General features: G+C 43.3%; 1 protein-coding gene across 1 annotated transcript in view; it reads left to right on the top strand.

Annotated features, from left to right (window-relative positions):
* Nucleotides 1–8,049: 8,049 nt before the first annotated feature.
* zrsr2 (zinc finger (CCCH type), RNA-binding motif and serine/arginine rich 2) overlaps nucleotides 8,050–15,197 on the top strand; it is a 31,476-nt gene continuing 24,328 nt past the window's right edge. The window contains exons 1-4 of the mRNA XM_078409340.1: nucleotides 8,050–8,144; nucleotides 8,467–8,543; nucleotides 10,091–10,160; nucleotides 13,064–13,172. Of these exons, the coding sequence (XP_078265466.1) occupies nucleotides 8,110–8,144; nucleotides 8,467–8,543; nucleotides 10,091–10,160; nucleotides 13,064–13,172 (291 nt within the window). The 5' untranslated portion in view covers nucleotides 8,050–8,109. The remainder of the gene's footprint in view (nucleotides 8,145–8,466; nucleotides 8,544–10,090; nucleotides 10,161–13,063; nucleotides 13,173–15,197) is intronic.

Genomic DNA, 15,197 nt, shown 5'->3' with positions numbered 1-15,197 from the left:
GGGAGGAGAGTTGGTATTTGCCTGTTCTAGCCAGCAATGGAGTGGAGACAGAACATATTTTTAGAAAGTCACAGCACGTTCATAATTTTGCCATCCAGTAAATTGTTCAGCCTTGATTATGGAAATTCAGAATATGTCTTTATTACCGCCATAAGCCACTGATTAACAAGAGTTACATCAATAAAAGATTAAGTCACATCATATGCATATTTGCTGAAGTTAACAAGTAACTAGAACAAAAACAAGCAAAAGTACCACTCAGATTTCTGAATATGCCGCAGCAAGCAAATGGGGACTTTGTTCATGTGTAAAGACCTTTTACTGCTGCAGTTTTCTAGAGTTAGTGTTAAAGGGTTGCGTTTTATAAATCCTGGATCATCTTCACATTCAATGTTTTTGCCAGCCATTTGCACAATTAGCAAAGACAATAGTAAAAACAATTGCATTCAGTACCAAGACCGTTTTGTTTCTGACTAGAGTTGGCACAGATGGATCTCAGAAATATACATTTCTCTTTCACCACAATATTGGGTGATGTACAGTATTTGGAGTAATTAAGGGTCTGTTATTATCAGACGCTTACCACCAGACTTTAACTCAGTAGCTGGTGTCAGAGGTTATGGGGAGAAGGCAGGAGAATGGGGTTAGGATGGAGAGATAGATCACCATGATTGAATGGCGTAGTAGACTTGAGGTCCAAATTGACTAATTCTGCTCCAATCACATGATCTTATGATCTTATGATTGTTTATTTTTTTTCCTATGATTCAGGTTACTCCCACCTTTGGTCTGTAAAGTTTTTGGTTATAATCAACCCAGCGTGCTCATGCAGATACTTTTCAAATGCAATGAGAGTAGTCCAGGTCTTTCCAGGTCTCCACTTCGCTTGTTCCTCTTGTGTTGAGGAATAAATATTTTCTCAACACCTCCCTAATCCTGCCTTTCATTATTTTAAATTTCATTAAATCTCCACTCAGGTAATTCCAGTTACACAGGACTCTCGTCTCCCCTTAATAGTATAATTTTGCCTTCTCTTGTCGTCAACATTCCTCCTCCTCATGGACTCCCCTTCTGGCCTTTCACCTTCTCTGAACCTTTTTATTTCCAACTGTCGGCGTGACAATTATCTTGACTTCTCCATTGCTCTTGCCCACTCCAATCTCACCCCTGCTGAACGCACAGTCCTTCATTCATTCAGCAACAATGTCAACATTGTTATTAAACTCGTCGACAAGGAAGATGCAATTGTAGCCTAGCAGGTTGACCTCTATCATGCGCCAGGCACCAGCTCTCTGACACCTCTTATTTACCCCTTCACCATGACCCCACAATCAAACACCAGGCCATCATCTCCCAGACTGTTTACGATCTCATCAACTCTGGCCTTCTCCCTTCCAGTCTCCAACCTTTAAGGCAGAGATAGACAAATTCTTGATGAGAACGGATGTCAAGGGTTATGGGGAGAAGGCAGGAAAATGGGATTAGGAGGCAGAGATCAGGCATGATTGAATGGCTGAGTGGACTCAGTGGGCCAAATGGCCTAATTCGACTCCTCTAACTTGTGAACTTGTGACCTTATCATAACTGAGACCCACTGCCCATTTCTATCTCCTTTCCAAAATACACAAACGGGACTGCCCTGGTAAACCAATTGTTTCTGCCTGCTCCTGCCCCACAGAACATCTCCGAATACCTTGATTCCATCCTATCCCCCCTTGTCCAGTCCTTTTCGACATACATCTAAGATACCTCAAATGCCCCACAACATTTCAATAACATTCAGTATGCAGGCCCACATTGCCTCATCTTTACCATGGATGTAGTCCCATTACACCTCTATCCCCCACTAGGAAGGTCTAAAGGCCCTCCAGTTCTTTCTTGGACAGAGACCAAATCAATTTCCCTCTACTAACATTCTGCTCCGCCTTGCAGAACACATCCTCACACGCATCAACTTCTCCTTTGACTTCTCTTACTTCCAAGTTAAAGGTGTAGCCATGGAGCCACTTGCATGGGCCCCACCTATTGCTGCCTTTTTACTAGTTACATTGAACAGTCCTTGTTCCAAATGTACATCGGCGCCATCCCCCAACCCTTTCTCCGCTACATTGATGACTGCAGGCTGCACAGGCTGCCTCCTGCACCTGTGCAGAACTCATTCATTTTTTTCCCAATCATCTTGCTTTTTCCCAATAATCTCATCCTTGTCCACTATCAGACACTCCTATTATATTCAGTGATCCCTGCTAGAATCTGACCGATATTTAAGATCAGTGAACAGAACCTCGCCAAGATAAAGACCATCATCCCATCTTTGTACAAATACAGCAACAGGCCCCATACCTGACTCTAAGCTGCAGCTTCATCCCAGATACCCATGGATCCTACCCATCCCGATTAAAACATTTATCAACCTGCACTTTAAATACATTTAATGAGTCAGCCTCTACAAATCACTGGGCCAGAGAATTCCAGAGACTCATCACTCTCTGAGAATAAATTTCTACGCATCTTGGTTTTAAATGACTGCCCTTTATCTTGAAACTATATCCTCTCGTTCAAGATTCTCCCATAAGTGAATACGTCATAACATCTAACTTGTCATGCCCTCTTAATATCTTGTCTGTTTCAATAGAATTACCCCTCATTCTTCTAAACTCCAAAGGATCCAGATCCAACCTGTTTAGTCTTGCATGATCAGACAATCCTTTCATCTCAGGAACAAGGTAAACAGGGAAATATACAGTATAAAGGTATGGGAAATCTGCAGAGGGTTGTAGATTAATTGATTAGGTTTTCTTGAGACAAGCTGGTTCCAATGTTCTGTGTAGTAACAAATGTTTTCAGCAAGACACTGAAGAACCTCTAGAGATCAAGCACCATGGTGTGGTGACATTTATTTTAGACTGGTCACGAGATAAAGCAGGAGAACTGAGTCAGTTTGGGGATAATTCCAACCCTAAACATGGGAGAATTAGGATTGCTCAAAAGCAAACATTTATAATATCAAACCTGATAATATCTGATTTTAAAAAAGTGTCAACTATTTCCAGACTATTATAAATATTATTAAAAGACTTGGAACCTAGCAATAAACTGTTGCAGTTTAACCCTGATTGAATGGATTTCTCAGACCTTGTGAAACCAGGGAGTTAAAGATCGGCAAGGAATGCTGAGGAGAGGAAGTAGTGTAAGTGCACATGAGCAGGAGTGCTTTCTCTCAGCCCGTCAAACACTCCTTTTCCCCTGTAATTAGGCCCCCTATCTGACATTCCCATTGTATTAAGTGATCCCCTGCTGGAACCTAATATTCAGGATTAGAAATGATCCCTCCAAGATAAAGACCACCATTCCACCTTCCCACAAATACAGCAACAGACTTGCAAGGCTCTGGACCAAGTTCTTGAAGTTCAGATTAGGCTGGCAAACATTTTTCTTTGACTGCCACAGATATGATTTATATGGAAATCCCAATACTTTCAAGTCACATACCATTCTAAATAGGCATTATAACACAATGGATTGTTGCTGGATTTAAACCTTAGAAGACCCTTCCCATCTCAGTAGTAGTGCCTCCACATAGGGACTGGAGCACTTCAAGTCTGAAGTACTGCCGCCTTCACATTTGAAGAAGGGTCTCGGCCCGAAAGGTCGCCTGTCCATGATCTCCAGAGATGCTGCCTGACCTGCTAAGTTACTCCAGCACTTTGTGTCCTTTTGTGTATTAACCAGCACCTGCAGTTCTTTGTTTCTGCACTTCAAAACACTACTTCACCACCATTTCACCAGAGAAATTAAGGACAGTATTAAACTCTGGTTTTGCCAGTAACATCCACCTTACTCATTAATTAAACATAAAAATAACCCGTTACTCTGTTCGGGTCAGTAAACTGTAGATTCAAAGTTCACTCCAGAAATGCAATAACCCGTTACTCTGTTCGGGTCAGTAAACTGTAGATTCAAAGTTCACTCCAGAAATGCAAGGGCAAACTCTAAGCTGAAATTCCAAGTCCCTTTCCCATCAACATTTCTCAATCTGTCACCAATTAAAAACTATTTTTTCTGTTTCATGCACCAAATTAGGTGACCTCAATTTTTTTCCAGTTCTCATTTCTCATGTCCTCTTGACGGCGCTGGCTCGAAGGGCCGAATGGCCTCCTCCAGCACCTATTTTCTATGTTACTCACAGTCCTGCCTGATTGAGAATGATCAACAAATTTGGAAATAACCTTTGGTTCCTCTCACCCAAATTATCAATTTAGACTGTGAACAGCTGGGAACCAAACACCAAACCCTGCTTTAACTATCTAGTTGCCACAATTTCTTGATACCTTTAAGAACAACATCTGTAACATTCCATGAACGACTATGGATGACAATGTGATTATCCTACAGTGCAAGGTGTGAGCTAGTGTTATCGTGAACTTTATGCAAACTTTGTCCTTCATACATTGAACTTGTGACATCATGAGTAGGTGCATTGTCAGTCATTGGTTTCCATTTTTGTGACGTTTTGTTCCTAATTTATCCTCAGTGGCAACTCCCCTCTCAGACATGTTCAAGAAGGGCCAACTGGAGAAAATACAGTGGATAATAGCAGCAGAAGAAGCCTTCCTGAAGTTAAAAATAGTTCTCGCCAGTGAGCCCAAACTGCACAATCCTGACTTCATCGGCCTTTCATTATACAGATAGACACCTCCGAGATTATCGGACTATCGAGAGAGAGAGAGAGAGAGAGAGAGGCTGTTGCCATCAAATGGGCCCAACATGGGTATATCTGACCAGTCAAGAGTTCACACTCATGATCGACTATGGGTGGATGCAATGGATGGCAAAAGCCAAAAGGGGGGAGTAATGCCAGTAATGAGAGAGTCTAGAGCCAGAGGGCAGAGCTTCAGAAAAAAAGAACGTACCTTTAGAATGGAGATGAGGAAGAATTTATTTACCCGGTGGGTGGCGAATCTGTGGAATTTGTTGCCACAAATGGATGTGTATTGAGTATTTTTAAAGGGGAGATTGGTAGGTTCTTGTTTCGTAAGGGCGTCAAGGGTTATGGAGAGAGAGCTGGAGAATGTGACGGTACCTGTGGCGGCGCTGCCATAGCAGCTGCGGCTTACTTGCGGTCCATTTGTCTTTGTGTTTTTGTTGTTTTTTTGTCTTAATTGTAGTTGTGATGTGGTGTTTTTGTGTTTGTGTACTGTGTGTGTATGTGGGGGGGAGGGGGGGAACTGTAAAATTGTAAATATGTGTCCCTTCCGAACGGAGACCCGACCTTTGTTTGCTGGGTGGTGTCTCCGTTCCTGCTGCGGCCTACCATCGGCCCAACTCCTGGAGCTGGCGGCCTCCAGGGCTCTGGTTCGCAGAGCCCACGGATCGGACTTACCATCACCGGAGCCGGCCGTCCTCGGAGGCTGCGGGAGCGGCTGCGACTCGCCTTAGGCTCGGGCCGCGTGGATGCCGACATCGGGAGCTCCGGCAGCGGCAGCGGGTTCGCCCGCCCCGGATCGCGGGGCTTGGGTCGCGGACATTTCACCGTCCGGCGCAGCCTAAAATATGCCGCGGGATATTTCTCTGCTGGGCGGGGGCTTCAATGTCAGGAGCCACGACCGCCCCGACGTGCAGCAACAGCAGCAGCGTGTTCGCCCGCCCCGGATCGGACTTATCATCGGCGGAGCCGTCCGTCTTCGGAGGCTGCGGGAGCGGCTGTGACTCGCCTTAGGCTCGGCCCGCTGCGGACCGTTCGGCGCGGCCTGCAACCACAACAGCCTGACTGCGGGAGAAGACGGCAGGAGAAGGGAAAGACATTGTGGCCTTCCATCACAGTGAGGAGAGGACTGGAGGAGAATCAATGTGATGGATGTTTCTTTGATGGATGTTTCTTTTTTTGTGTGTTTTTGGGGTTGTGTAATTTTAATGCCTATTTAATGCTTTTATTGTTGGACTGTGGGTGACTGAATTTCGTCCAATATTGGATGTCAAATAAAGCTATCTTGAATCTTGAATGAGGTTGAGAGGTTAAAAATGGATCAGCAATTATCGAATGGTGGAGTAGACGATGGCCTAAGTCTGCTCCTTTGTCTTCTGGTTCTACAAAACTCTGCAGGGCCCTGCCATTTTCTGTGCTTCATATAAAGAACAACCCTCTTACCCCATGAGGCAATCAAATCTCTTCTTGACCATCTGTAACATTAGTATGTCCTCTGTTATGGGACCAAAGCTGTACTCAGTACTCCAGATGTGTCCTCATCAATACACTACAGGAAGACTCTAGGTTACCATTCCTGAACACTGTTTGTAACCCAAACCGTTCATTAGTTAGAAATGAACATAATGGCATGTGGGAGATCACAGAAACAACTGTGATGAGAGAGTAAAACAGACACGGTAACACCAGCAACAGCCGGCCTCACTGATGCAGCGAGTAACTGAGTGAGTCAGCCCCTGATTATTGTGATTTAAGGTAGGTGATGGGGCGAGAAAGCACGTGGAAGTGCTCCATTCCCACCATGTAGAAGAAACCCGCAGCTCTGCAGCAGTTGTCAAATCCATCCCGCTGGGTATCCATAAGTTGAGCACTTTGAAACTGAGAAAGACCTGTACATTTACAACAATAGCTCCAATCCAACATAACTATGCTCCAGGCAGTGCCACCCATGGCAGGCAAGTTCCTGACAAAGCGTGGCCCAATAAGAAGACCTGAACAGGGAGGAGGATGGGGTGTCTAGCCTGGAGTTGGAGCTCTGCAATGGTTAAGAATGCGGAAGAAGACTGCAGCTGGGAGAGATTCCCAACTGCAGGGAGTCCAAGCCGTTGGACATAGGTGTGTCCATATCAAGAATCCGGTGGTGGCTGACCATGCTCCCAGTGTCCCCATGTTAAAAGATATCAAGCACAGGCATCTACCTGGAGGGCCACACAACCTTAAAGTCTGTGGCTCCAGGAATAGCCTTTTCAGGCATCTCAAGACCACAGAAAGGACTCACCAGGAGGACAATTACACTGGGCTCTGAATAATCGCCAATGATGTTGATGACTCATTTGTAATCTCTCCGCTTTAGATAAGTTGTACCAATGTGCATAATCTCACATCTTACCATTTGCCTAGTTTTGACCCACTCAATCAACCATTCTACAACCTGTTGCAGAATGTAAATATCTTTGTAACAGCATCTCCTTCCATGTATTTTCATTACACCAGCAAGCTGTTCCTATTTCCAAGTCATTAACTGATCCCTACTACACTAGTTACATTCCTCTAGCCTGAAAAATCTAATTTATTCTGATTCAGGAGGTTGGGAATGGTTGAGTGAGTTGGGAGAGGTTGAAGGGCTCAAAGGTGTTGAGAAGGATATGTGTGGTTGCCGGGGGGGGGGGGGGGGGGGGGGGGAGTAGTTAAATGGGGTGGGAGTGTGTCTGTTTGAGGGGTGAGGAATGGTTGAGGGGATGTAAGCAGCTGAGTGGAGTGGGAGTGTTTGAGGGGAGTAGGAGAGGTTGAGGGGGGATTCGTGTGGGGTGCATTGTAGTATTGGTTTATTTTCAACATGTACTGAGATAAAGTGAAAAAACTTTTTTTTCTTGCTAGTGCCCTGCATGAATACAATCAAGCTCAGAATGGAAAAATCAAATACAAGCGGGCTATTTTCATTTTAAACCAGCATCTGCAGTTCCTTCTTACACATTTGGGGGCTAGAGAGATGGTTGGGGCGTGCAGGGATTGTGGCTGATTTGAGGGGCTAGGAGAACCCTGCTCTGACTGAAGAGATGGTCCAGTCACCACGACGTACAGGTATGTAGGTTAATTGGCTGGGTAAAATGTAAAAATTGTCCCTAGTGGGTGTAGGATAATGTACGGGGATCGCTGGGCGGCACGGACTTGGTGGGCCGAAAAGGCCTGTTTCCGGCTATATATATATGATATGATATGATATTCACCCCGAACCACCGGCAGAAGGCGCTCCACCGGACCCACGCCAGTCGCCCCACGTGACCCACGCCAAAGCGTTGCACGTGACCAGCGCGCGGCGCAGTCAGCCCCGCACGTCACGTGGGCCACACCAAGCCAGAGGCGCAGAGGTCCCACGTGACCTACGCCAAGCGCCCGCTCGCAAAATGGCGGCAATGGTAGTGCCGATTCAGAAGCTGAGGTGCGGGTCCGATCCTGACCATTTGGTCACACTGCCAATGTGCGGGGTGGGGAAGAGAGGGGGGGTCAAACGTTCGCCCCAGTTATCATGACAAATCTCAGGTCATGTGGTGCTCAGAATAGGATTGTGGGTGGAGAACACGCGGGGCGGGATTGAGGGAAGCTGGGAGAAGCGGTCTGAGGCCCCCCTGATGGCTTTAATCAGGACGGTGATTCTGGGGATGGGGTGAGTGGACGGGGAGTCGGTGGGAATGACACTGGAAGTGGGGGTGATTGAGCAGCTTTTGTAACCAGTGTACGATCTTCCCTGTCTTTAATTATAGTCACAAGAAATTCAGAGCTTTACTGAAAAAAGAAAAACGCAAGAGAAAGCGGCAGGCGGCGGCTAAACAGAGAGAAGGTTGGTGCTCGGTGGGTTTCCAGTGCGCCAAAAATTGGGAAATAACATAATATTTTAATCTAAATCAAATCCCCAATGATATCCAGGTGGAGGGCGGGACTAGTACCTCAATAGACAGTTACCTCCAAATGTCATACTTCTCTGTTTTGAAGTCAGATGCCAATCTTTATTGTGACATATAGGAAACATAATAAAATTAGGAGTAATTCACTGAATTAAATATTAAATTATCTATTCTAATAAAGTACCCTATTGTAACATAAATAGAATGTACTTGAGCTGGATTGACACAAATTAATAACTGTAATGATTGTGATATATAGGTTCCTTGGATAGATATATAGATGTAGTGTGAATGTAGTAAGTGCATGAGCAACTCTTCATTTGTTCATCAGTGTGAATACACCATCTGTAACTATAATTTTCGATTTAAAATCTGGTGTACTTAACCTGGGTAACTCTTATCATTGAATTTTGCACACCTTGCAAACCATTTAAGGTTTCCCTAATCCCCCCCCCCCCCCCCCCCTCAACTAAGACAATTGAGATTTATAACCTACTTTGTAATATTCTGCCCAAGACTTGGGTGTTTCTGTTTAGTTCTGTGACTTGACAAATTTAATGAGCTCCAGTTCATACAAATTGTTGGATTGATCAGTGGATCCTCATACCAACATGTCAGAAGAAACTTGCATGATTCAAGTGAAAGTGTAATTGTTTTCTCAGCCTCCTGGAGGGTGAACACGTTTAGCTTTCAAAATAAACATAGAAAATGTTGGAAACTTGATCAGATCATGCATTTGGAAAGAGGGCTAACATTTCAAAACATTAACTGTATTAAACCTTGGAGCTGTAATGATGGAGCTATGGGCAAGGAGGAGGGAAGTAAGGTGTGTAAGAAGGAACTGCAGATGGTGGTTTAAACCGGTAACTGGAAGATAGTTTTTTTGCAAAAAGCTATTGACAAATAGCTTGTGGTTTGATCTGTAGCAAAGTAAACTTAATTTTGGTATTGGAAATCTACCTAACAGTATTTGAAGGAAACAAACAATGCATTCTGTATATCAGAATACTGTAAAACTCTAATAAATTGGCATCCTCAGGACTTTGGTGCCATTCAAGAAGACTGGGTCCTTGAGTATGAAGGGGAGTGTGGGTACTGGGAACTGGGCTTGTCTTAAGGGGAGAGTTGGCGGAAACAGAACCAAGTGAGTCAGATGCTGATTTTCTAAAGATTGAATAGCAGATTATTAGTGTTTTACTGTACTCTGGCCATCAGAGTGAGCATGATGTAGCCTATGTCAAAATATCAGCCTTTCAGTGCTTTTTTTGAAATTATTTATTTTATTAAAAATTATGATTAATTAATACGTTAATAACTAATGTTTTTCTCACAATGGCTATGATGTAAAAAAACTGGAGAAATATGATGTACCCATGTCTATTGTGTTGGTCAATTGATTTGATGTAAGTCAGTGCACTTGTATTTTATACTTGCACCCGTTTATGACTGTAACAAGAAAATAATTACTTTCAATGATTTCCAGAATTAACTTGTGACAATGAGATAGAAGAGGCAGAAGAACTTGAAGAAGATAAAGAATTGGAGGTTGAAAGGTTAGTGGTCCTATGAGGTGACAAGGAAGTCATTTATTTTTAGTGCAACAAACAATCTAAGTTTCATGCATTGCTAAGGTGAGATCAAGCTACTATGCATCAGAAATGAAAAGTGGTGTCTTCTTTAATAAGACCTGATAGTCCCAATGGGTACTGTACTTTGCAAGGGCTGACCAAATGATTAAATTGCAATTACTTTACTCAAGGAGAGAATTCTCTGTACCTTTTATATGTGCCAGTGGTCTTTGAATATGGACTTCAACTAGTATATCTATATCAACCTTCCAGCGGATTCACTGCTCTGGTTTAATCCTGCTACCTATGTACAATACTGATTTGAAAAAACAGGGTTACATTTGTGGAATTTGCTGCATTTGTACTGGCCTGAGACCAAATGGAAGGACAGAACTAAACATGTCATAGTTGATTTTAGATTGGGGTAAAGGGATTATAAATGTGAGATTATTCACTTTGATATGAACGATAGAAAAGCAGGAGTGTTCTTTAAATGTTGATGTTCAGTAAACTGGGTGTCCTTGAATAAGAAATGTATAGCAGGCATACAAGTATTGCAGGTTATTAAGGCGTGTGATGTTGGCTTTTATTGTAAGCAGTTTGGGATACAAAGGTAATTAAATCCTCTTGTAGCTTTACAGCGTTGGATTACTGGAAGGAGTTTGATTTCATTTTGGGCAAGTTTTTACCTTGCCTTTGAGACAGTGCAGCAGTAAATTCACCAGATTATAATTTCTAAGAATGAATGGATTTTTTCTGCGAGGATAGGATGAGCACAACGTGCGTATACTCTGGAGGCTAGAGTACGATGTGACAATGATACATTTAATATTCTGAGGTGAGGTGACAAGATATGTGTTCTATGTGTAGGAGATTAGAATAATGAGGTTTGGTGCTGGGACAATAGAACAACAATTTCATGTTGAGATGAAGCAGATTTCTCTCCTGTAAGAAGGAACTCCAATGCTGGTTTAAACCAAAGATAGACAAAATTCTGGAGTAACTCAGTGGGACAGGCAGCATCTCTGGAGAGAAGGAATGGGTGGCATTTTGGGTCGAGACCCTTCTTCAGACAGACGTCAGGGGGGAGGGAGATAGATAAGGAAATGTCAAGGTGTGAAAAAAGGGCAAAGGGACTGGCGATCAAAGAAAATGTTTTTAGCTAGGAGCATTGTTAGCTGGGAGAAGGTAACAACAAAGCAAAAAAAATGTAGTCAGACAGTAAGACTGGTCAGAGAACGGGGAAGGGGGAGGAATGGAGAGAGAGAGAGAGGGAAAGCAAGGGTGACTTGAAGTTATGGATGTCAATGTTCATGCTGCTGAGTTGTAAGTGCCCAAGCAAAATATGAGGTGCTGTTCCACCAATTTGTGCTGGGCCTCAATGGAGAACGCCCAGGCCAGAAAGGTCAGTGTGGGAATGGGAGGGGGAGTGTCCAGCAACGGGCAGATCAGGTAGGTTAAGGCGGACTGAGCGGAGGTGTTCAGCTAAACGATCGCTGAGCCTGCGCTTGGTCTCGCCGATATACAGGAGTCCATACCTGGAACAGTGGATACAATAGATGAGGTTGGAGGAGGTGCAAGTGAACCTCTGTCTCACCTGAAAAGACTTGGGTCCTTAGACGAGTCGAGGGGGAGGTATAGGGAGAGGTGTTGCATCTCCTGCAGTTGCAGGGGGAAGTACTTGGGGAGGGAGTGGTTTGGGTGGGAAGGGACGAGTTGATCAGGGTGCTGCAGAGGAAATGGTAAAGAGTTGACCAGGGAGCTGCGGAGGGACCGGTTCCCTCTGCAACTCCCTGGTCAACTCGTCCCTCCCCTCCTACATTCCTTGCTCTGGCTTCACAATTTGTAACTTTTCAATCCTTTTGTCTTGCACCTTTTCTTCATCTCTGGCCTTTGTCCAACCATCTGCCTATCAAACTCCCCTCGCCTGTGTCCACGCTTTGTCTCTTCCAACTTTCTTTCTCTCCATCCTCCTAAATCAGTCTGAAGGGTCCAGATCTGAAATGTCATCCATATTCTCCAGAGATGCTGCTTGACCTGCTGTTACTTCAGCACTTTGTGTCTTGTTGATGCTATCAATAAGTATATTTAAGGTGTGATAGATTTTTCAAACACAGGGAAATCGGAGGATATTGCAGTCCAAGCAGCAAGGAGAATTTAGTTTTTGTGCATGGACTCAAAGAAGGATACGGTTTGAGATTTTAAGTAACAGAATCACTAGTTGGTTACTGGATATATACGTTTGAGTCGATTGGTATGCTTCGCGTTTAGATGAATTAGATAATCTCATTGAAACTTATACAATTGTAAGAATGTTTTACTAGAAAGATAGTGAATGGTACTTCTCTTGGCTAGACCATAGAATTAGAGAACATAGACTGAGTTCAAGACATTGAACTTTATAAAACAGATGTTGTAATTTTTTGGAATTTCAGTTATTGGGTATATTCAAAGGAGGTGAAAAGATTTCTTGGACAGAAGGGGAATTGAAGGATAAAGGGATTGGATGGGATGGTGGTCCTTGAGGATTAGTCATGACCTTGCTGAACAGTGACAAAAGGCCATATTGCTGCCTTTATCAATAAGTTGTATGCTTAGGCTTCAAGAGTGCCCATGTTCAATTTTCAGCTCCATCATAGATTGTTTTCTTTCCCTATCTCTGCTTATTAATGAGTAATCAAAGAACATTGGATTTCATTTGAGGATTTTTATTTTCAATTAGCATTAATGATAAATTATATTGAATGAAAAGTAGATGTTACTAAAACTATAATTAGTCAAAGGTTGGAAATTATGTGGGTAAATTGTATTTTCAGATTCCAAGACGGCACTGTTGCTAAAATCCCGTGACATCTGTAGTAAAAGCACAATACTTTTTCCTTTTTTAGGCAACGTTTACATTTAGAATGGTTGGAAAAAGAAAAGCGGGCACAGGAAGAATTCCTAATAAAAAAGGAAAAGGAAGCAGCAGCACAAAAAAGGCAGGAAGAGGAGGAGGTAATCTGATTTTCGCACTTAAGCACCTTAATTATTTTTGTCAAGAGCAGTGGGATTAGATTGGTGGTCTACCCCATTTGCTTTTTGTTTAGATAAACTGATGTGAAACTGTATATATCCTTTTAAAGGATATGTAGGTAGCAATTCAAATATCATTTAACAATTGGCATCAGATTGTCCAAACTAACTGAATTGTACAGGTTGAACACTGATTTTCCGGCACCCTCGGTTCCATAGCCTTTCTGGATTATCTGGGCCAGCTGAGGTCATGCGATAATGAAACAACTATACCCCTGGCCTGCTAATGACACCACTCCCAAGCTGTGAATACATCCTTGCGGGGGCAGTGGCTTTGAGAAATATTTGGGAGGACGATATGTCATATCCTCCAATTTTTATATTAGTGCAGGTGTACACTTAACTAAGCCACTTGAAATGAACAAAAAACATTGCACCTGCTAAGTTATGGGATCTGTAGTTTGTCCAGTCCAAACTAATCTCTCTCTATCTTTACTTTATATAAAATATATATAAATTCTTGTTGGCTGTGGGGCATTCGTCTTCTAATTTATTCCAATGGAAATAAGTCTCCGATCTGCTGAGTGACAGATGAGACCCTGTGCACTCCAGCAGGGGAATCGGAATCCCCACCGTCATCTCTAAATCCTATGTCTGTCCAATAGTTTTTGTTTTTGTCTTTAATTATTTCATCATTTTAAGTGCTGCAATGTGTTTTTTATTTATTAATTAGTTTCTCAGGAGGTTCTTAATTTTGACAGACCAGGTTTCTCCCCCTACCCTTGCATTCTGCCAAGGAGTTTGGTGCCTGAAACCAATGAAGTTGGGATATGAAGTTGCAAGAATAACAACAAGTTATTCTTCAAGCTAAGTCTAATAACCACGAGGATGCAAGGTTACAGACATAGCCGCAGCTCCCGAACAAGATGACTCCCCCGGGTAACACGCATGCTCAAGATAACTTCTTGTAGGAATGGCATCTGCAAATACCCGACATGGACTGCGAATACAGTGACTGATCTACATCCCCTTTCCTTAGCTCATGTTCCATATCAAAACGGAATAACATGTGAAGTAGTAAATATACCAGGCCGTATACAAAATGCAGTTACTGCTAAAATAAACATACAAGGTAAGAAGTACTACATACTAAATACTAACGCTGTGGCCAAACAACGTCAAATGAAAGAGGTACTACATACTAAATACTAAACACTATAGCCAAACAAATGTACACACTGTAAGACACAAACTTAAGGTCACAGCATAGTAAACAAGTGACCAACATAATAAAGAAGTGTATTGTGGATTTGGCTTGCTGACACAACCTGAGTATGTTCGGTACAGACCCTTAGTGGTGTTCAAAGGCAGCTTAGCCACAGGCACCTGAACCTGAAACTGCTCATTGTCCATTATTGCTTGTCCGTCTCTTGTGAGAGCGTTATCGTCGCTTGACCCAAGTCCAGTATCCTGGTGATCGGTGTCAGTGTCACATGGATCTAACTGTGCTGGTTGATTTGGCTGTGCTGGGGCAGGCTCAACTACAGGCAAAATGTGTCTGCAATTCCTCCTGTACAACTTTCCTTCTGGGTGGATATGGTAAGACCTGGGCTCCTGGCATATTTCCTTTACCATGCCAATCTGGTTGTAACTTTGTGAGGTCTGTAACCTGACAACCTGTCCTTCCATCAAAGGCTGAAGTGGTCGGCTTGACTGGTTATAGCACCTTCTCCGTGACAGCTGGGCTTGTACCTCCTGAGTCTTATGCATATGTGGTTCAAGCAGTTTCCTTGAGACTGGGAGAGTAGTACGTGTCTGCCTTGACATTTGTCTTTGTGCTGGAGATCCAAGCGTTGTGTCACGTGGCATGTGTCTGAGATTGAGGAGGTTTATAAAAACATCAGCTCTGTCTCTGTAAGACTTCTCCATGAGTTGTTTTGTGCTGCAGACAGCTCTTTCAGCTAACCTATTAGATTGGGGGTACTCTGGGCTGCTGGTAACATGAGT

This window comes from Rhinoraja longicauda, chromosome 12 (assembly GCF_053455715.1).
Source record: "Rhinoraja longicauda isolate Sanriku21f chromosome 12, sRhiLon1.1, whole genome shotgun sequence".
In the NCBI taxonomy this organism is placed as follows: domain Eukaryota; kingdom Metazoa; phylum Chordata; class Chondrichthyes; order Rajiformes; family Arhynchobatidae; genus Rhinoraja; species Rhinoraja longicauda.
The sequence above is the reverse complement of the archived record's forward strand: the minus strand, read 5'-3'. Positions and strand labels throughout refer to the sequence as shown.